The sequence below is a fragment of the Varroa jacobsoni genome, unplaced genomic scaffold (genome assembly GCF_002532875.2).
Source record: "Varroa jacobsoni isolate VJ856 unplaced genomic scaffold, vjacob_1.0 scaffold_101, whole genome shotgun sequence".
Classification (NCBI taxonomy): domain Eukaryota; kingdom Metazoa; phylum Arthropoda; class Arachnida; order Mesostigmata; family Varroidae; genus Varroa; species Varroa jacobsoni.
Window position 1 is genome coordinate 319707 of NW_019213003.1, and position 21470 is coordinate 341176.

The 21470-nt window shown below is 37.9% G+C and overlaps 2 protein-coding genes and 1 long non-coding RNA gene across 11 annotated transcripts; 2 read left to right on the forward strand and 1 right to left on the reverse strand.

Annotated features, from left to right (window-relative positions):
- Nucleotides 1-240: 240 nt before the first annotated feature.
- On the reverse strand, nucleotides 241-20597 carry LOC111264978 (uncharacterized). Of its 5 annotated transcripts, XM_086970385.1 has the most exons (5): nucleotides 7303-7394; nucleotides 7080-7136; nucleotides 6598-6714; nucleotides 2525-2853; nucleotides 241-574 (listed from the first exon to the last, which is right to left on the reverse strand). In XM_086970385.1, exons 4-5 carry the CDS (start codon nucleotides 2723-2725, stop codon nucleotides 338-340), a joined length of 438 nt encoding a protein of 145 aa, XP_086826511.1. In that variant the 5' UTR covers nucleotides 2726-2853; nucleotides 6598-6714; nucleotides 7080-7136; nucleotides 7303-7394; the 3' UTR covers nucleotides 241-337. The 5 variants fall into 5 exon arrangements, with proteins under 5 accessions (XP_086826511.1, XP_086826519.1, XP_086826515.1 ...); XM_086970393.1 differs by lacking the exons at nucleotides 7080-7136; nucleotides 7303-7394 and adding an exon at nucleotides 20470-20597; XM_086970389.1 differs by lacking the exons at nucleotides 7080-7136; nucleotides 7303-7394 and adding an exon at nucleotides 10940-11078.
- LOC111264991 (uncharacterized) lies at nucleotides 7415-15450 on the forward strand. Of its 5 annotated transcripts, none has more exons than XR_015312969.1 (6): nucleotides 7534-7711; nucleotides 10497-10592; nucleotides 10969-11093; nucleotides 12065-12174; nucleotides 12808-12918; nucleotides 15189-15450. XR_015312969.1 is itself a non-coding variant. In XM_086970380.1 (5 exons), the coding sequence occupies exons 1-5, from the start codon at nucleotides 7693-7695 to the stop codon at nucleotides 15218-15220; spliced, it is 387 nt and encodes a 128-aa protein (XP_086826506.1). In that variant the 5' UTR covers nucleotides 7415-7692; the 3' UTR covers nucleotides 15221-15450. The 5 variants fall into 5 exon arrangements, 3 of the variants coding, with proteins under 3 accessions (XP_086826506.1, XP_022697036.1, XP_086826503.1); XR_015312968.1 differs by lacking the exon at nucleotides 15189-15450 and adding an exon at nucleotides 14633-14725; XM_086970380.1 differs by lacking the exons at nucleotides 12065-12174; nucleotides 12808-12918 and adding an exon at nucleotides 14633-14747 and having other exon boundaries at nucleotides 7415-7711.
- On the forward strand, nucleotides 17226-20223 carry LOC111265023 (uncharacterized). Its single transcript, XR_002683221.2, has 2 exons — nucleotides 17226-18750; nucleotides 19432-20223. It is a non-coding gene; the product is annotated as an uncharacterized LOC111265023 (long non-coding RNA).
- Nucleotides 20598-21470: the final 873 nt, after the last annotated feature.

Here is a 21470-nt window from a genome sequence, read left to right on the forward strand (position 1 = left end):
CTAGTTTGTCGGTTCTCTCGAAATTTATTCAGCCTTCAATGTTTATCGCATATTATATCAAAAATAGGCCGTTAGGTAAATAGAACGGTGTTAAATAAGGTAATCAATCGCCGCTATCTTTCCTTTGTTGTAGGGCATCTATCTTTCTAATTGACTGCGCAGTATAGTTATCATAAACAACAGTCAATAATCATCCTTATTCAGAGATTTCTTTGAATAGTAATAATATATCACAAACGATTTTCCATTCATAAACTGACGGATCTTTATTAGCGAGCACAATCTACAACTAGTCCCTATGATCGTATCTTTTACAGGTGAGGGCTACTATGGGGCACTAGTGGATCATATGGTTTAGTGTGTCCGCCTCTATGGGACTGATAGATTTTGGTTCCTCGATTGTCGCTGCGAAGTGGCTATGTAACCGTTGGGAAAACGAGAGGAAAGCAGGCGAGTAGCTTTGTGGAACCGCACGTTCTCTCAGCGATTCGAGCGTGTACGAGGGCGGGTCAGCGCCATGCGAAAAGAGATCTGCTTGTGAGGTTATCGTTGGCGCGCTCAAAGGAGACTTTCCCTGTAGGTATGAATAAAAATAGCAAATATTTAGCATTACATGCACGAAAGGCTACGGCGGAATACTTACATTCGAAGGCTGCGGCGTTCGAAGCTCTCCCTTAAGCGTTAATGGGCTGATCTGGTCATCGCAGCAATGACGTACCGCACAGTATAGAAAACGACATACAACTTTACGTATTAGATGGACAACAGTAATCAACTATATTTCAATGAGCAGCATTATCGCCACAAGTATTTTGATGGTTTCACGTACTGGAATTACGAGTTACAATCACATGTAGGTACTTTGTAGATGGTGTGCATCAAGCTCTAACTGTATATTAGCAACTGTATTTAAGTTTTGCCCATATATTTAGTGTAAGTATATGTAACATAATAAGTAGAGCTGTCTCACGTATCATCGAGGGTAGATGTTTATGCCATACACACATATATCAAATCTTAATACTATACTTTTACGCCAATATAATTAGCATATTCTCATCACGTAAACTAATCTGATTAGGGAGCCATTACTGTGCTTCTCTGGCGAATGGATATTATCGAAAAGTGGTTAATAACTTGGTAAAAAAAAAGCGGGTCATCGCTCAGTAGATCATAGAATGGTAATTAGAACAATAATAATAATAAAAAACACAAATACAAACTATGTCTTTCATAAAACAAAAACTTTTCCTTAAGGCTAAAGCATACATCTTTCAGTCATCAAAATTCAGCACTCACAAAGTCGATTAAAATTTTCGTGCTTTTGGTTGTGAACAACATCGAGTGTAAAATTGAATAACATAAAATGTTGGGCACACTATGTCTCAATAGACGCGCTAACCCTTGTTTTACTTATCTTTATGTTCGACAATTTCCGTTGATAAGCATGTAAGTTTCCTTTAGCTCAAATTTTTTATAAATCCGTTTTCAAGTTCTATGTATTTTTTTTTATTAGGTTGCAGCAAACATCCGCCACTGTTTATGTGAACAACAATTCGATTAAAGGAGAGGGTTTTGCCGCTGATTTTAATTGGTTTCCAAATATTCGTAAGATTTAAAAGATTATTTTTGCACCTACAACTTTATTATTGCCAACGAATGAAATTGAAATACAAGTTTGAGCTCCAGTGTTAAAAAAACCATTTTTGAAAATAGCGTCCTTATATTTCATAGAACAAAAAACATACTAACAGGGACGAACTCTAAAAATGTAATATACAAACTCAAAAACAGATTTCGTTATAAAAGTATGGCTAAAATTTGGCGGGCACCAATTACAAGCAAACGATAGCACTTGAACGTTATTTATGTGACCACATATTTGAGCAATAGATATCGCTAGCGGGACTTGTGCAAGCAGCATCTAGCCTTTTTCAACCGAACATTTAGCAGAAATTTAGCGATCACGATGCCAATGGAAAATAACAAAACCTATTTGTACCAAAAATCTTACGTGTATTTTTTCTCCTTTTTTTAAAATAAGTTGCCCCTAAACCGCTGGGGGTATGTTACATCTACTATATAGTACAACATACCTTGATTTATTCATATAACTGTAACAACGCTTGTAAAAGGTACATAGTAAAAAGAGTGCCCCATTATACAAAATATTTTACCGACTAATTATTATATTATTATTGTGACACCATCACTGTTGTTATTCACGATCTGTAAATAGAATAGTCTCCGGGGTTCTTAATAGGGCACAAAAATTTGTAACAGTGCAAAACCTAATAGAACATCCAATGAAAATTCTGCTCCTTTCGACACGCACACGCCGGTTGGCGTGTGCTAGCAGAGCAATCATTGTCTAGGTCCTGTATGCAACTGGCATTAAATTCTATTCTGAGTACGTGAACTAACTAGCAGAACTGTCACCTGCGCGCATTTATTCGGATAAACACGGACGAATTCTCAGGCATGTTTGGGCATATCTCTCTTTAAAGATGATTGATTTGCTTACCTTCTTGCGATAGAAGACGTCGTTAACGCTCGTCGAATCCGCTGTGGTGACACCTTCTTGTTTACGGGCCTCCTTTCGATGGCAAAGAAAACAGCATAACGAACAGATAAACAGAAGTCCAAGTGATGAGAGGCCGCAAACAGCGAAAACATACATCAACATCTGAACTGATGGGTCCGCTTGAAGATGCGGACGATACATTGTTGGGCCGGCGTGTTGGATACAGGGCTACACAGAAGGGTATCACTGTTGATAAAACTGTGTCTTCAGTTGACGCGTGATTGTAGCTAGAGCTGTCCTTTATTGCTTTCGTGGTGTATCCAAAAAAGCTAAACAAAAAAACAAGTACAAGAAAATATGATACATTAGCAGCGATGTTAGAGTTAAGGTGAACGTAATACAGCTTTACCATTCATCCCAGTAAATTTAGCACATTTTGTGCTATTTAATAAATATACACAAAAATGCATTTGATCGCGCAAATTTCGACGCATCCTATAGTCCATAGGGCTTCCTTTTCTTTTTCGTAAAAGATAATGGAAACCAGCCCAAGTATAGAAAGATAAACTAGAAACCCTATTTAAAATAGCGCATTGCTATGCCTGAAATTTATAAACAATATATATATATATATATATTTCAATTTCTTGCAGAGTGATGATTCACTCGAATATATATTTCTATATTGAACACATTTACGAGTTCCTCAAATCTTTAACGCCGTTCACTCCAGTCTGAAGTTTTCAAAATTCTTTCTTGATATTTTTATACTCTTTTTAGCATAGAGTTGCTGTATATTGCGTCTTATGATATTACGTTGCTTGCGTGAACATGAAAAACGCACATACTTGAAATCAAATATTTACTTTATCTTCTTGATCTGTTTTTGTGAAAATTATATATAGATTGAAGTGAAGCCAATTTCGAATTAAATATCTTTGGTGGTGGCATGGGTATCCGCTATTCCGATTGAAGTGCAGAAAAGCTCTTTGAGACCACTCTATTCTATGTAATAATGAGATAGAGCGAATGTGGTGTCATCCAGCCTTATAAATTTGTGCTTAGGGTGGATCTGTAAATTCCTTATTTTTATAAAAAAGTTGGTTACATTTCTTCTGGTGATCAACATACAGTATGTATTTGTATGTCATGTAAAAACAACACGGAGTCATATAGACTTTTCCAAAAGATGGAGGTCGATAGTGCTACATTTATTCATATATTTTACTCTATGTCGCTTCAAGTAATCGGACCACTGAAACCATAAAATGGCACAGATTTATGTCTGCTATAAGGTGGTTGGAATAACTAAAGCAAAAAGGCAAATAATGGACGCAGAATCACCAGCAGTGCAACAAGATCTCTCTGCGCAGAAACTATTGCAATGCTTAAGTAAAGGAATCTGTAAAATGTGAAATGTAGAAGACCCGGTGACATTAAACCAATAGAAAAGCACCAACGACAATCAGTATAAAATAGTCTTGAACGTACTTCACGAGTAGCTCTTATAATCCACGAAAACAAACAACATGAGCACAAATGCTAGCTATGCTCAAAACGTATAAATTCTGTGCCAAAATTCGCGGTAAGACCATACCCATGTTAATACATTTACGCCGTGCGTGCTCACTTCGATGTTACATTTCCTTAAGAAGAAATACGCGCCTGGATTTTTTAGCAATATGGAAAATAAAACGTGACAATGTGCAGGGTAATATTCCATTGCGTCAAGTTACAAATATGATTGTTACTGTTGTAATAACTCTATGTGTTATAAGTCAGCGATATTGTTTGGGAACAAAAGATGATGCTAAATGACAATGTCCATATTTTTAATAAAAAGTATTTGCGAGAGAAAAAGTTAAGGGTTGCTACAATTACGCTCATTTGAATCTATACCTTGGTTGATACACAGCTTTGTCAGGATAGAATTTGTGGCTGAATGTCGAAATAAGTAGGGCTCAATACACCAATGAAAACAGAAGTAGCATTTTCTATGTCCGAAAGCCTGTTGATGATAACAAGTCAGTAAATAGCTTCCTTGCCTCCCGTATTCATACTATATTTTAAAAAAACCTTTTCATCCGCACAACTGATATAGCACTTGTGTGTGTGTGTGTGTGTGTATATGTACTTATTCACGCTCCATTGAAACACTGTCTATCGCAATAAAGATAAGTTAACGTTTTACATTTAACGAAAAATCCTTTGATATCAGTTCTCAGCCAAAGCTCAAAGTCGTCCTAACTGTCGCAGAATTTTTGGGACTCTCCATTCCAGTGGTTGTCCGATACCTAGTGCCGTGCAATGGGGCCCTTGCTGCCTGGAGACAACCAGGCATGACGAAACGTCGATCAAAAAAGTAACTAAAACCAGATTTAACAGTCGGTTGTTTTTCAGAAGTATTGACCGTTCGGCTATTATTTGCGCTGTCGTTCATTAATAGAAGTTGTTAAAACATTTTTCTCTGCACAGACCTTTAAGGCAATCCGACGATTAAAATGAGCCCAACTTCGGAGGCGAACAAGAGAAGTACGGCTATTACATCCTCATAAGCATTATGCGATATTCGGTGTGGCGTAAATTATTTTTCCTAATGATTACTTAGTTATCTTTTGTGTTTGGCAAATGCAAGTCAAATGACTGTCAGAGACACTGCTGATGGTAGCGGATCAAAGGTTAAACTGGATGCTGCGTGCAAAGGAATCGCAAATCAGCCAACAGGATGCGAATACAAATACACACCATTAATTTCGTTTATTTTTCGTTTCTCTCCTACACGAGTCGTCAGACAAACGGGGACGTCAACGAAGACATTTGATAAAATGTAAACTCGGATAATGGCATCAACACAGTGATTCGGATCGAACGCGTGCAGTGGTCGTCACGGGAACAACTGTGAAAATGCAATTGCGAGTGCATTGTTCTTTTTGCTCGTACTCGACCAGTACTTTCATATACCAATATGAATTAACTATGATAAAGCAACGTTTTTTTTCAGTTGGCTGTTTCCTTTTTGAAAACAAATCTTTCCTCTGTGACCTAGACGAGGACACCCGATTTTGTATTATGATATTCAATTGTCTCATCAAACTAAAAGGCAGCATTTCAAGTACGAGATAGTAATGTGTATTCCTAAATAAAGATGTTCCTGGAATAAGCTTAACATATAAAATATAAGCGAACCAGATGGTAACCGTTACTATGGTATGTTAATACGATATATCGTAAAATTATAACGAACGACTAGATTTGAGATGAATGTAAACGGAAATGTTGTTATAAGAAGCATTTCACTAAAAAACCACAATTTAAGACTGTGTCCATCGCTTGGTATATCTATGTCTACATACGCCAATGTGGATAAAAATTATTATATATATACATATATAGCTTTTTTCATAATATGCATCAAACATTATCTATAAGCAATAAAGTATTTATTTTCATAGTCTGTGAAACCTATTGTCAACCAAAAATGTACAAGATAAACGCATATATATTTCGAAAGTTTTAAAGAAGGTGTGTTTAAATTCCAAAAGAGTTCAGTGAAGAATTAAACGGAAAATACTGCATCAAAATTATTCGGAAAATTTGAAAATCACTTAGAGAAGCACAAATGGATTCTTATTATGCTATTGTGTTGATGAAAGAAGTTAAGAAACATTTTAAAAATATTATGAAAACATCAACATCATGTCTTTCTCACTTGTAATATTTTCAAAGGTTGGTTTCTCTGTCAAAATGCCTTATGTTGTAAAACATAAGTTATGCGCCTAGAAATAGTAACGTGGTGGTGGATTATATCATTACGCAGAAGCAGGCCACTTAGGCCTTGGCGATGTTCAAGACTAATTCTCCGAATAAATTTTGTTTAATTGAACAACTTGAGTGTCAGATCAGCTTAACTAGGTCGCTCGGTTCAATCCGAGGGTCGAAAACAAGGTGTAACCTTTGATATAATTTTGTCACATCTTACTACAGGTGAATTTTTAGACATTAACTTTTAAGTTCCATTCCATCCAAAAAAAACGAAAATGTCCTTTGGCTGTGAAGAACTTAGTGTGACTCACCTTTGTACTTGTTCAGTATAGAAAATTGGCCGACGGAGATTCCCATAAAACTTCTATATGCGGAAGGTTTGCAATTGGAGTCAGCATTTTTTCTCCATGATTAACATCAGCGGATCTCTGTAAATATTATAAGACATTAGCACCAGCATATGTATTTATTCACAGTGTGATTACGTTCAACCAGCTCTATATAAAAGCTGAGCCACCAGTACACAATAAAATTTTTTCTGACCGGTAGTTGTCGACGGCTGTAAACGAAAACCAGGCTGAGTACGCATCTTCCTTTATTCGACTTAAATCACGTGAGTTAAGTCAGTTGTGTTTACTGCTATTATAGGAGTTTGTTGGTGAGTGTTGAATTTAAGCGTTGGTTCTAGTAGCGATCCAAACCATCGCGCGATTCCCGTTCCGCCTCACCGCTAAATGTCAACACAAACTGACCTCTTAATGACTGTATGTCCATGCGTACAGCAATAACATACCAATCCAGGGGTAGCGCAGTGAAAGTCGCCTAATTTGATTCAGCTTTCGTGCGACTGCTGTAATAAAAACGAACGCATGCACTCGTATATTTATTATGGGGAACATTTTTCTTTTTGCAGTTAGAGAATTCATAATGATCTGCTGTTAATTCACTGTCACAGACAATTATCTTTGGCGAAAAGCAGGGAAAAAGTAAGTCCGACCAAGATGGAACATACGAACCAGCTCTAAAGAATCTGTTTTGACAGTAAAAAGGAGCCAAGCAAGAGATATCCCTTTGAGCTAGAGGATATTTATCTTTATGTACGTTTATGTATGATTACAGCTAGCAGACGACTTTTTCTGTTTTTAGCTTGCGTGCACTTTAGTGTTTGTTCCTTTTGTTTTTCCACAGTATTACGGCTATAATAGCCACTCTGGTACTAGGTAGAGCTAAGCATCACTTTAATTGGCTGAAAACGAGCCGGTCGTGACTTGAGTGTAATCGACATAGCATTCTCTGTGCATCTTTCGTTAACCGTGTACCTTATGGGGTGTGGAACTGCTCGTATGGGAAGACTGCCATAACTCAAATACGACGCGGTGGAGTGATGAGTATTTAATATTGGGAGAATGTTTACCACCAACATCTGTAAGACGTTTAAGAGTTTCGTGCTTGGGCTAGTTGAGGATATTTACAGCCGTGATTTAGTTCATTATTCCTATTTCAGGACCATGCATAATATCATAGTAGAAAAAAATACGATTATCTTAATTTGTTCTAAGGGTGGTTTTAAAGTACCATGGAGCTTGTTTTAAACCTAGGCTCAATTAGTGTGAAATTGCATTTATTCAACGATACCACTGTATGGCACCGAACTGAAATGCTTTTCAATGACCTTAGATAATCGATTTGATAACTGATCCTTAATATAGTCAATACCACCAACTGTTAATTTCTTTGCGTGGTGTAATTGTATTAATCCATAAATATCTATTCAGATTAAATATTTATTCTAAATTGTTTACATGAACAGGAGTGGACGTAAACTGCTTTAGAATTGGCAGCATAACAAATCTAAAAAGGAACTGTACGTTAGGTATTCCTTCACCCTTAACTTTCAACCGTTTTCAATTTGCCATTAGCCCTACGGTAAAGTTACACCTTACATGTGATACCTTACATCAAAAAATTGTTGGCATTGGACTTTTGCTTGGATTCCCAGCTGCTGGCCCACCACCGGTAGATTATTTAAGTGAATCCTGTGGGCAAAGTTTTGTGGGGGGTTGGAACAAGAATGGCGAATGTTGAGAAAGAATGGCCATATAGCACCCCATCTTTGATAAAGTGTCCGCTACACAACGCTCAGAGCAACCATCACTAACCACTACTGGATGGGGCAACTAGCGCTTTCGTATTGTTTGTTACCACTATATATTAGTTATTTTGTGGCAACCCCCAGCGGCTCTGTTTAGGGACCGCTTGGAACATCGTTTGCCGATTCGTAGTGCTGGCGCACATTTTGCTAGCTTTGTGTCGCTGCCGTTACCACTCAGTTTTAGTTAATATAGTAGAAACAGCGAATTAGCGACGATAACATTTCAGCCAATGAAAGCGACGATCATTGAGACCCAGCAGAGCCGAACGAGAAATATACTCTCATGACAGTCACTATTCACCACCGTTTACGCCCGGTTGGCATACCAACTATGTCTCAGGGTCCCTCTGTTAGCCGTTTCACGAATTAGCACTGTTTCACAGCTAAGACGCCCAGGCACGCTCGGACGTTACCGGGTAGGTAATCCAAATCGACTTGATATGCGTTGGCATCTATCTGTTAATATTGTAGAGGCTTGACATTGATATCCTCACGAAAATTGCTATCGTTCGCGCGTTTTGTGTTAACGTTGCTAATAATGAACTATAAGACCTGCTCTACCCGTCCGAGGAAGATTACTTTTAGTTAAAATTCGTTTCTAAAGGCGCTTAACGCTTACATCCTAATCAGAAAAAGTGAAAGGAAGATTATTCATTTTTCTGTTGTCGGATCCTGTGTACGACGGTAATAACAAAAGTCTTAGAATGTAGCTTATTGACAAAACCGTAAGAGGATTTGCCTCTATTTACCCGAAAGTGTTGATTTTATTTGGCGGTAAAAGTAGCAAAAAAATCTTGAGCTGTGAAATCAGTATACGACAAGATCTTATTGGAAACATACGACACGAAATACGTTAACCAAGGATTTCATGTTTTTTTAGTTTGGCTGAATTATCAGATGCGTACCAGCGTTTATATCTTGTCACAGCTACTGTTTTGAAATAAATGAAGGCTTTCAGGACATTTGGAAAACTGTTCTACGCAAACCTATGAAAGAAAAGCGTCCGTTAATGGCTGTTATATGTTAACTAAATTTTGGAGGACACTGGAAAAACAAGGAACGGGATCAGCTGCATAAAAAAATATTGTGATTGGAAATCCCCTGTTCTAACACTTTACCCTAAATCCATTTAACAAAGGTTAAAATCCATGTTTTATTCCCATAGAATATTTCGACTACGGATTGACAAAGTTTGGAAACTAAGTCAAGCTTACCCTCGACAAATACACAAGTTGTACACGTTCCTTGTGTATCGTCTTAGTATTTTTCAGCAGTTTCCAGAGTGACAGCCAGATATTCATGTCTACAACTAACGGCAGATTACAATAGGATGTCATGCGGTCAACCCATCACTGAAAAGTCCGTCAGTGGTCTGTTGTACATGATTCAAAGCCAGCATATTTATATTAAGGCTTTGCAGGCAGCTTGCGGCTGACACAACAAAACAGTCTGAAATTCGAGTAGAAATGCAAAGCTGAAAATTTAGAGGCCTTATAGCAGCATTCTAGCAAGCGAAGACAGTCGTGTGGCTTTCAAGATGCCGCCTTTGCATTGGATGTGTTTAAAAGCCATGTCGTACATTGTCGCAGTGATGTTGTTCTATAATAATTTATGAAGTTGGTTCATTGTTCCAGAGTCAAGCCATTTCAAGTTTGTTTGCTTGCTGTAGCATATTTCGGCCTAAGATGTATAGAATGGATTCGACCCTAAGTTAGAACTCATCACAAGGAAACTGTTCTTGAGTTTAGTACGGCCTTAACCGTTGCTACGCAAGTTAAGTAGGTGAGCGCCGCAATTTATATCTGCTAGTCTTCAAATAAAAGAAGAATTTACAGTATAGCTGCATTTAAAATGGACCCATTGTGTGGATATAGTAACACCTCTATCCACGCGTTAGTTGGTAGAACTATTTAAAGCGATTCAAACAAATAGAGAAGAAGTTTATATGTAGGGGGATATTTTTAAATTCAATCAAAAAGCTCTGCAGTAAGCCACTACCAGGAGCTTCTTAACCTGATAATATTTTTGGTTCGGAAATAACTAACTTTCTTTGTGCAGGCAAACTGTGTAACGTCGGCAATTCATTTCGGAAGTTAAACATAAGCAAGACTTCACTTTCCATGCTCACTTCGCTTTGGCATCTCGCTACGTTAAGTTAGCTTCTAATTTTTACTTCCAAATGAATTGGGTTTCTACATTTCTCCACAGACGATTGCAAATCGATTGCATATTCCAGTAACCACTGGCAGAGTATCATTACATTGTTTCAGAGGCTAGCTCTTCTTTGTTAGCTCATGAAGTGAGAAATAAGTAAGCAAAGCAAAACACCAATGGTAAAAAGCTTCTATAAAGCACAGCCTATCCGTAATATAATAAATCTATAGCTGATGAAATAACCGGATCCAAACAACATGCACTGTATGTGAATCAGTCGTTCGGCACAGAGACGCTCTTTACTCAGGGTTTTGTATTCGGCTGCCTATATTAACGAGTTTACTAACCTTCACTGATCTCATTACTCTTCTTCCAGTTCCAGTTTTCGTCAGTGTCAACATTAAGCCGCTTTGTCGCTTTGTGTTGAAGATTGAATGCGAGTATCGTCGATGGACAATCATCCCGTGCATGCACTGGTCCGAAATAAAGATCGTAGAAGCGGTATAACTCCCGTATATGATTTCTCCGATTCTAATTGTAGTAGAATAGTAATAATTTGACGCATATATAAAGTGTACTCTTGGCAGCTCGGAACACGCGTAGTTTCGTGGTGTCTCTTAGTTTGTTATTTACCGTAACTCTATAATTAGTTGGTTCTTGTCGACCTTTTGCCAGGACCGTTTATCATAGAAGTCTCGACACTTTTGGCGTTCAACTCAAAAAGGCATTCTGCCATCTTGAGAGTTTCCGAGATTTCTGGCAGGTTATGTCGATCGAAGAAATACTGAAGACGATCGTTTATGAAATATTCTGTAAGAGCAACGATAAATGACAGATGTGCTTCACAAATGACAAGTAGTACGAGCGGAACGACCGATTAGTAATCAACTAACCAAACCTGTATTTGTGTAGAATTTTGGGTACTCGTAACGCTGTTGTTGATCGTCTATTGGCACACAATGGAACCAGTCAGGCTTCGTTATCCGAGAAGTAATAAACGGCAAGACGATTGCAATTGGTCAACCTAGATTTCAATGTAAGCTTTGTGCGAACGTCAATCGGTGACTGATCTTCAGTCGTAACATGTGCCATATGGAACATGTTCGCCTTCGTGGAAATGCGTAAAAACTTTTGGCGCTTAGAGTTTGTTTGTGGTTCATCTAATTATGACCTTGGCAACGTCTTTTGTGTAATCGTGTTTATCTATGATGGATTATTGGCGTCATCTGAGCCCGTGATTGTGCCCTAAGAAGTTAGAACTGAACTTCCTGGATAAATATAAACCAAACCAAGTCTGCTATCCTGTTTGTTGCTATCTTATTCAATGGCAAGTTAGTTCGCGGAAACATATCTGAAGTAGTCGACTGGAACGAATTCGAGAATATTTCTAACGTAATATCTAGGGGCTAGTTCATCAGAGTGACTGAATGAGGCTATAATTATATTATGATAATATGCTTCTCTAAACTTAGAACCACGTGAAATGGCTAAGGTCTGAAAGTAGGAGTGGACATAGTTTGTTTCGTTCTGAAGACAAGCTGTTTGAAGCAGTGCTTGATGGCAGTACCGGACGGAAAACTCGGTACGTATATTTAGGGCCTGTGCAAATGTACCACTGGAAAAGCTCGCTTGTTTTTCTGTTATGTAATATCTTTACTTCACAGTTATTGCAAACTGTTACTTCACTTAAGTACACATAATTAGAATACGATTGCTTCTTTCCCGTTTGTTATATTGATTTGTATAGTAATTTAGTTTTACTGAAAGAAGCCACAAAATTAAAATGGTATTATATAATCCTTCGCAAGTGAGAGGTCCGAGCGTCGCGCAGAAGAGAAGAAGCTGATAGATAATACAGTGTATGTCTTTAATACACATCACGCGATTTTATGGCTGTAATGTTTTTATTTAGCGTATTATTTTTGTTCTTATTACTTCACAAAAACGTTTCAACCGTACTGCATCATTTAGCATTAGATAGCTTTTTTTTCTATTTAGATAGTATGTTTGTATATTAACAGTAACACTTTATAGCTTTTACTAATGCTTCGAAAAACAACATTTTTTAGATGATCAATAAGATGCAATAAGAGCAACTTTGACCAATGGGTTACATATAAACTGTCTAGAAATTCACTCGATGCAGACAACTGGCGTGATCGGTTGAGCAAGTTCTGGCGTTCCTAGATACTCAGCTCTGGCGATTCATTTACAGGTCATGAAATTAACGGCGTGCGTTAGCTCTATCAAGTCAATCGCATTTGGAGATGCGTGAGTTTCCGGTTGAGAAGATGGAGGGCAACAGTTTGCAGTTTCGATTTGGAGCGTATGTTGAATCTAACAATGACTGTGAATTTATCGCTGATCTGATAGACTCGAAATTCCTCGATCGTGAATATCAAAAAAACGGATCGTTATTCATATTATTGTGATTCGTGTTTCAATGTAACTGTTACATCGACGGGTCAATAGCGCGCAGATAGAGCTATTCCCATCTAAAGTACCTTTTTCGGTTCCTACATTTAAGCGCAGAAATCGTATTGTCATGAATTGGATAAGGGCTTGCGTGTTGTCGAAGACCTTAGTGAAGAGTCGATTTTTCGAAAAAGCGTTGACCTAAATACCATTGGTGAGGAGTTCTCCTAAATGTCAAACAAAACCGATTATGTCTTATCATGATTTATCTTGGCTTTGATTGATAGGCTATTCATTGGGAATAGTGTTGCCAGAGTTTATGATGTATTTGATCCACATAGGTAACTGAGCGCTACTTGCCTCTACGACAAATATCAAAGGGTAAGATTAGTTAAAAAAAAAAACACACCCCGATGATGGCGCCGTCTCTCGTTTTTAAAGCGGACCAAAATGATGTTCGGAAGCGACAAGACCTCAGAATACAAACCGACCATTGATTCGATGCCGCTGCTATTGAAGGATTGTGTACGTGTGTTAAATTTTATTTAGTCGATGTCGGACTTCCGTCACACCACCGGAATTATATGTTAGACACTATGCATAAATGAATGCAATGCCATTATTTTTATTACTGTATCCCTTCATCGCCAATTATCACTGCCTCTGCTTATGCTGGTCCGTTAGTTTCCTTTCGTTCCTTCGGATATATGGGTATTATCTATTACCTAACGTAGCTTCTGACGTTACCTGTAACTGAAACATGTATTTTGATACAAGAACGATTATGTAACACGCCATCTATTAGTGTTGAGCGAGAATTAAGCTAACTCCAAGAAACTTTAATGATCGTGCTCGTTTATCAATCAATGCGCGCCCAGTTGGCCAGGAACAATAGAAGGAACAGTATAATCTAAGTGTGAAAAACGTGGCGACATTTACGGCAGCAGCAGCAGCATAACGTGAAGGGGAACGAATGCATTAAGAGTATTTAGTCTCGTGCGCTACTTGCAGTTGCAGCCAACATGTGCACTGCTGAATGAGATAGAAGAACGACAAAAGCATACCGAAACGACCCCGAACGTCGTAAGGGCTTTGTTGTTCATCAATCGAGCGGCCGTTAGCCACAGCACGTTATCATCGAGCCTATATATCGATCCTAAGAGAAAGCATCAGCCTTATATATATACGCATATATGGTTATTAAATAACTAGATAATCTCACCAATATATCTTCATGAGGCAGGCGGTCACTGAAATCGATCCAGGTAATATTCGGTGAAATGATTTCTCGTTTAGCATTATTATATATATATATATATATACACTACATGGCGTATTCTTATGATTATTATTACACGAATTCAGCGTAGCGATAGATACGCGTATCTATGGCTACGCAGAGTTCGCCAGCTACGTCGGAAAGGGACCAAGCTATCCTATAAGCAATAACAACATATACCAATAGTAGTTGTAACCATTGAACTATGAAGTTCAAAGATAACGGTGCGTCTATATATGTTTGAAACTTCTTCAACTGTAACAACGAATGAACACTTTGGAAGACCGGATTGTTGAAGATTTCTAGCCGCATTAATGTGTATGTCTATGGGCGTCGGTCTGTGTAGGTACGTCTAGAAGATCCGAACTGCAACCGACGATCAAGGCCAAAAATGTTGCTGTGTTCGATTCGACCGTGCGTCAGTAACAGCGTGAGCCGTGGGGGTCGAGTAGATGTTAAGGGTGAATATTCCTTTGATTTGTCCGTGATATCTCTTTTACGAGCAAAGTGCTGTCACGTGCTATGTACAAGGTCGTTCGCTATTTGTTCGAGTGTTCTCGGAGTTACTGGCTTGTTCCCTGGCTCTATCTCAAAGTATGCTCACCATTATCGTATATTAAATCGAGCGTTACATATTTCGACGAATATATAGATAGAATATCGTAGAATTACATCAAAGTATTCAAATGCAGACTTCAATCTTCATCTGCGTTTAAGCAATTCGCAAAGGTTCTTTAACGGAAGGTAAACTGCGTGCGACTGATCCGGTAATGGCAAATAAGGTTGACATCAAGGCAAATTAATGATCAAGAACTTGATCCTGTGCTCCATTATGCCCCTACATTAATCGTATGATTGGGCCAAGACATAATAAAGGTTTATACACCGAATGGCTATTACAGGTCCAGGGCAGCGGAAATCAGATGGAGCGTAACACGAACTACACGAAAAGCACTTTATAATGAAAACAACACTGATGGAAGCGTTATCAGAGTGCGAACGGAATTTACTGGCATAAAACTAGACTAGGCCACATAAGGAGAACTTTGCGTTTGAGATGAGTTGCAGTATAATAAACTAGGTAAAACGTTATACTTACATCTAGTTTAAATATAGTTGCCAGATAATAAAAGCGAATTCGATCTGTAACATCTAGGCACATAAGGAATGCTTCTTTCTCATACATTTTCACCCAAAGTCGTTTTCTATACGAGCAGTATTCTTTAGCGTTATGAAAAGGGTTTAGTGATGTGATAACATCAAAATCGGGTTGCAACAGCGTATCCCTGTAAGAAATCCTGGACCCAAAAGAGCTGTGAGTAAATTAATCAATGTACTTTATTTATTTTTATTTAAATTTTCTTCAGATTTTCTATTCAATAACAAGAATCTAAAGAGTGCAAGTAAGAAAATTAAATTTATATGATCGAATTTCGTTGCTTTGAAAGAAATGTTCGAACCACAGAACTTCAGTAATGAGAACGCTGCGGCTGCACTCAGACGTTGTGCTATTTGAAAGCAATTGAAGTCATACGTGATCTGCGCTCTTTTGTTTAACCTTTAAATATAGGGCGTAATAATATATCAAAATAGTAAACGTAGTAAAAAGCGAACCATTTGAGATTAAAAAAAACTATTATCGCAAAATGTAGTTGCTTAGCGTAGACACTGTTGTGCCTATACGCTAAATGTAAAGTCTAATTAGAAAAAAGCTGGAATTAAGGTAATCCAATCTCAACTGCATTGAATGCTTTTATAATGAATTTATAAAACTCTAATAAACGCCATACTTTTTGTGGTATACTTTTATAAAGAAATGGAATAATGCTAAAACAGCGGTTCAATAGGCGAGGGTAATTTAATGTGCAAACGGAAGTAAATTTTTGTTTAATTGAATTAAAAATATCAAACTGTTGTCTACGTTTAAAACGTAAAGACATATAATTGTCAATATCCACTTGTCAATTATCAATACCCACCATAACCAACACACACTTCACAGATTTCAATTTGGAAAAATTTGCTATTACTTCTATATGCAATTGTTCGTGAATTGCTCGCGGATATCTTAGCTTGATAGTTATAAAAATTAGTAAAGTGAAGCTTTACACTTCTCTTTACACCCTATCTCAATCAGCCAAAATTACCTGAACATCTCTAAGGCTATTACTTTTATAGTTATACGTATGACTTCTAAGAAATTCGCAAGCGGTCAAATTAACCGGTATTGATGGGTTTAGCGTTAGTTTCGGATAACGGCGATCATTCCCTTTCATCCCAATAATTAATTATCGTAACAAACAGTAATAAAGAATCTAGTACAGGATCTCACAATACAAAATGTGTGAGAAGTATGAAAAAATAGATGTTTTGGGTTTACAATTCGATACCGAAACAAATTATATAATTAAAAATGTGCTTGCTTCTGCCGGCTGTGGGTATATAATACCCTTTCCACGGCAAATCAATGGCTAGTCAGTAGCGGCATTGTTTTGAGACAGCTGACTCCCACCACGAAACAAAGTGTAAGCTAAGTAAGTTGACGTATTACCTCCGCACTATAAAAGTATCCTTATATTTTCACGCTGTTACTATCTTATTCGGGAGATTTATCTGTAAAGAAATTGATTTTTTTCGTAAATTAAATCTATTTGATTGTCGATAGGCGATGGATCTTTTTTCGTTCCCGCGCTTACATGCAGGTATTTCAGTGTTGATGCTTCATCTACAGTTTGGATAATAATATTTCACAAGCTGTTAATTTCTTCATGAATCGGAGAGTCAAATTAGCTCAACATTTCGCCTCGCATAATCCATTCTCTTGCCAATAAACCCTCCGTTGATCCACCAGTGGGTTCACTTCTTTCAAAATAACCACACACACATATATATGGTTTTAGTTAATCTCTAACATAACCATGGAAAACATTGCTTCAACTATATCATCAGTTCCTGTATAATTTATAAATACGTGTGTTGTTCTGCCATCGGCTATCCGTCTCATGGTCGCAGCACAGGGCTCGTGCTTTTTTATACTACCTTTCTCTCTGAAAGCCCCTTGCTGCCTTCACCTACTTCTCGGTAGTCATCGTGCTGCTGACGCAGCTCGTATCGAACATAGTAAACCCTCTAAGACCCCGACTAATGAATAGACATGATATGGATATTGACACAGGGATGAAGTCAGTCACATCAGTGATGGTTGTGTAAATGTAATCACGCATCTTTCGGCTTTGTCAAGGGTACACGTAGACTAGAGTCAAAGCAACGATTGTTTTCTTTTACCTGTCTGTTTGATTAGAAGTAGTGAACCTCCATAAGACATGACGAACAAAGCTAAACAAGTGGTGGGTTCGGCTGAACTTTACGCTATTGGCTTGTAAGAGCAGACCTGCTACGCTGAGCGTGATCTTAGCTGCTATGTTCAATGCGAATTCGATAGTGCTATGCTCGGCCAAATTTAAACACTTTTCTCGTATTAAATAAAACGTTTTTTTTTTTTTTCAGAGAGATATTGGTAGCGGTGATTTGTAAAAAGCGAAAACAAATAAAAAGTTAAAGACATGTTGTCATAGGCAAGCCTGACATTATGATTCGCGTTTCTTGAATGAATACCGCTTGACATGAATACCGATCTGTGTCAGGCGCATACAGCGAAATCATTGAAATCTAGGCTATTTATTTACTAGACTGAGGATTTATTAAAGGAGGTAGAATATCCGTACTTTTCAACAAAAGTAACGTAATTTTTAGCCTACGGGTTCGCTAATGAGACCTGAGCAGCGGCGGCGATCGTAACTGCGGACCCGTATGAATGATATCGAATGTGGCAGTGGAACGACGTATAATTTGCAGTGCAACAAAGGCAATCAGGAGCTACGGAAGACTGCTACACTCTAGTTAGTTGTTTTCTACTATTAATCACGGCTGATTCTAATAAGGGGCTTTCTGAAATCAAACTGAAGCTTTGTAAGCTTTGATAAAGCAGAAGTCGCGGCTGATTTCACGTGAAGCCTTGTTAAAAAGAAAGCATCCAAAAAGCCAATTAGTGCTGCCCATATTTTTGATCTTGTTCGAATTTCGATACACTGTCTAGTGTTTTACTTACGACTTTGACAGGGGCTATTTAGTTATGTAAAAAAGCGACGAAATAAAATATATGAAAAAAGCAGAGTTCTGGAGCTTCGTTGCCATGCGATAGCATGTAAAGCTATGCCGTTGTGACAGTTCACAGTGGTTTGGAATTTGTTTAGCCCTGATGAGGTGTAATTATACGTTATTACTACATATAATAAATTTCCGTTACGAATAACGGTATACTGTCCTGAAGTCATAAGAGTTCATGGAGACCTTCGACAGTTTGAGCGCAATGGCGCAGTAGTTTGAATCTACTTGGATATGTAACATCGAAGCAACACAGATAATCTTTCGATTTTCCGGCTTTACTATATGGATGTTATAAAGGTACGTTTACGCCGTCACCGTTGTACTAGTGATTTAAAAAGCCTACCGTTATGATGGTTTTTTGATAATTTTTTAGTGGTAAGTTTTTAAAGCTAGACATGAAATGTCTTGTTCTTTCATGATTCTTAGTAATAGATATCTTGCAAGTTGGAAAAACTTGTTTGTGTTTACCTATAAAAGGTGTTTGCATTTTTTTTTTCTATAATGATGAGTATTTCTAAATTTACGGCTTAGCTACATGTTATTACGTATTAATATATTACTATCTGCATACAAAGTAACATGGTCAATCGCGAACATTACTTGTCCCCTTGCTTCCGCTTTTCATGTAGTTACGAAAAAACTTTGAAGTAAGTGTGCAACATTTTCACTTTGGTAAAAGTGAATTCTTATCACGCTATAAAGTGCTTTATGGTAGTAAGGCAAATTACCGCTTATTAAGAGACGGCTGAACTGTGGTCCGAATTGTAACCGAAAGCATGTTATAGAAAGTACCCTTAGGACACGTCGGCTACAGTTCGAACTACGCAATTTTAGCTTAAGCTTAATTATTTGTTTTAGGTTGATTTAAGCATCTGGCTTTATCATATGTTCAGCATCATTGATATATGAACGTGTCCTATTGTTTTTTTTATGACGCCGTGTCATTGTTGCGGTTGTTCCAATGATTCTCTTTCGCAGGTGAAATTGGGCAAAGTTCTCCGAACTAAGCTGTGGACAATCAGCTCTTGATGCTAGTCAGTGTGCAGCAAGTTCTGCGGCTAATTGCTATTTTTCTAAGTTATCTTTTATCTGAAAATAGAAGGGATATGATTTTTGAGAAGAACATCTTCTACGTAGACAAAACGAAATATCACGGTGAGAGCTCAAAAGACTAATGTTGCTATGAGATGCTCTGATCTAAAATTATGTGAAGACAAGCTTTTTTTATGTATTTGATATGAAGCTATATTTGAAGCAATTCTAATTGTGATCCATCATGTTTTTGGCGCTGTTCTTCAGCCTATAATTGAAATATCTTCCTCGACCGTGTTCTTTTATATATTTGCTATGCTCTTCGCCTATATGCTGGCAACTATGTTGTCGAGGAAGTTAAACGTGCACAAAGATCATGCGGTCTGTATTCTACGTGTAACACTACCTTTGTTTTTTCTTATAGCTCAGTTCAATAACTCAGCTAAGTTCATCAACACAAGCACCTGTTGCAATACGGGCTGTATGTAGTAACAACCTGTAAGAATTAGAGGTAAAAAAATCTAGAAAGAACGCCCTTCAGAGGACCCCAAATCAATTTAGTTGTGTATATTAGAACACAAATATGTCTTCGAAAGCGACGAACCCGTAAGCTGTTTGGTCTTTGCACTTTTTTCATATATTCACTCTTTTCATTTGACTATCTATCTGCAAAATACTTGAAATTAAGGTTGTCAGCACATAATATATAATAAATGTCCTGATCAGGATCTCCGGTAAGTGTGTCGTTGTTTAGCGTTTTTGCATAGGAGATTCGCTCGCAATCATGAGTCCTAATGAAGAGCTTTTTTCCTCATATCGGCATTAGTATACGTGTTCCGCAGGGAGTTGCTCGCATGCACTTATACCATTGTTAGCCCCTACGTATCCGAGACAAATGGTAAGTTTAGCTTGAATCTTAGTATATATAGCGCCCACATCAATTAGTGCTTGAATATTTTTTTTGGCAAACGTCTCTATACTTACATTCTGTGTACCCAGGACTTCGAAGACAGTCTTGAGGATATTCCGTTCCAGTCAGTGTATTCCACGGGAATAGCAATCCATACTTAGGTTCTAGTTGAAATCATACGGTAATTCGTATGATTTTTAGGCGCAAAAAGGATAATGCCGCCGGTGATCTGTCGATGTTTGCTTGGCTGAGGCTTTCACCTGGATTTTCGTATCTTCTCCACTAACAGATAATTCGAAGAACCCTCGAAAAAAGAAGTTTTTGTCATTGTTGAGTTTTTGTTACGAGCCAAAGATTGGTATTTACGTTGAACTTCGTTCGTAATTGACCGGTTCCTTTGTGTCAGTTACTCAGCTTTTACGCGGTGGCTATTACCAATTAAACCAGTCTTCTTCAGCACCACGTTTTTCGGTTACTATCCTGAGTTTCGAACGCTGACGAATGCAAGAACTAATAATCACATTCACAATTGCAACACGTATATCTGTATGCGGAAACCACTAAGCTGGCAGCATTGCTGACATTACGAGGCTCCTCTACCATTGTTATGGCATCTATCGTTTTTCTAATAACGATACATTCAATTAGGATAAACACCAGCGACACCACGACAAGTAGAACTAGTCTCCGCCGAGTGAGATTCGCAGATTATTGGACTACTAAATGCCTCATCCCTATTTGATTGGTGGACGACCTACAGAACAGCAACGAAACTATGATGATGCCAATTACAAAGGCGATAAACAAAGATTTCCGCTAATTACTGACCAAATTCATTAACGGTTAGTGGCTTGGCGGCAGGGGCTGCGGTCACCATTCCTGAAGCCATCTACATCATTTTTTGAATCAAGACGACTGAGGTATATATGAATAGATAGGAACGATGAAAAGCCGATGGCATGAAGAATCCGCCGTTTACAATTGACGTCTAGCAATCCACAAAACGGAAACGACAACAACAACGCAATCGTCCACCTAACAATGGTAGCGACCGGTGGCGCCAATTAGGAGCCAA

Bases quoted from the DNA above. Each gene is read 5' to 3' on its own strand.
- LOC111264978 (XM_086970393.1), bottom strand. From the start codon at position 2,725: ATGTATCGTCCGCATCTTCAAGCGGACCCATCAGTTCAGATGTTGATG. The intron at 575-2,524 runs GTAAGCAAATCA...TCATACCTACAG, and splicing joins ACGTCTTCTATCGCAAGAAG to GGAAAGTCTCCTTTGAGCGC.
- LOC111264991 (XM_086970377.1), top strand. The intron at 10,593-10,968 runs GTTAGCTTCTAA...CTCTTCTTCCAG, and splicing joins TTGGCATCTCGCTACGTTAA to TTCCAGTTTTCGTCAGTGTC. The intron at 11,094-12,064 runs GTATAACTCCCG...CTCTAAACTTAG, and splicing joins AAATAAAGATCGTAGAAGCG to AACCACGTGAAATGGCTAAG.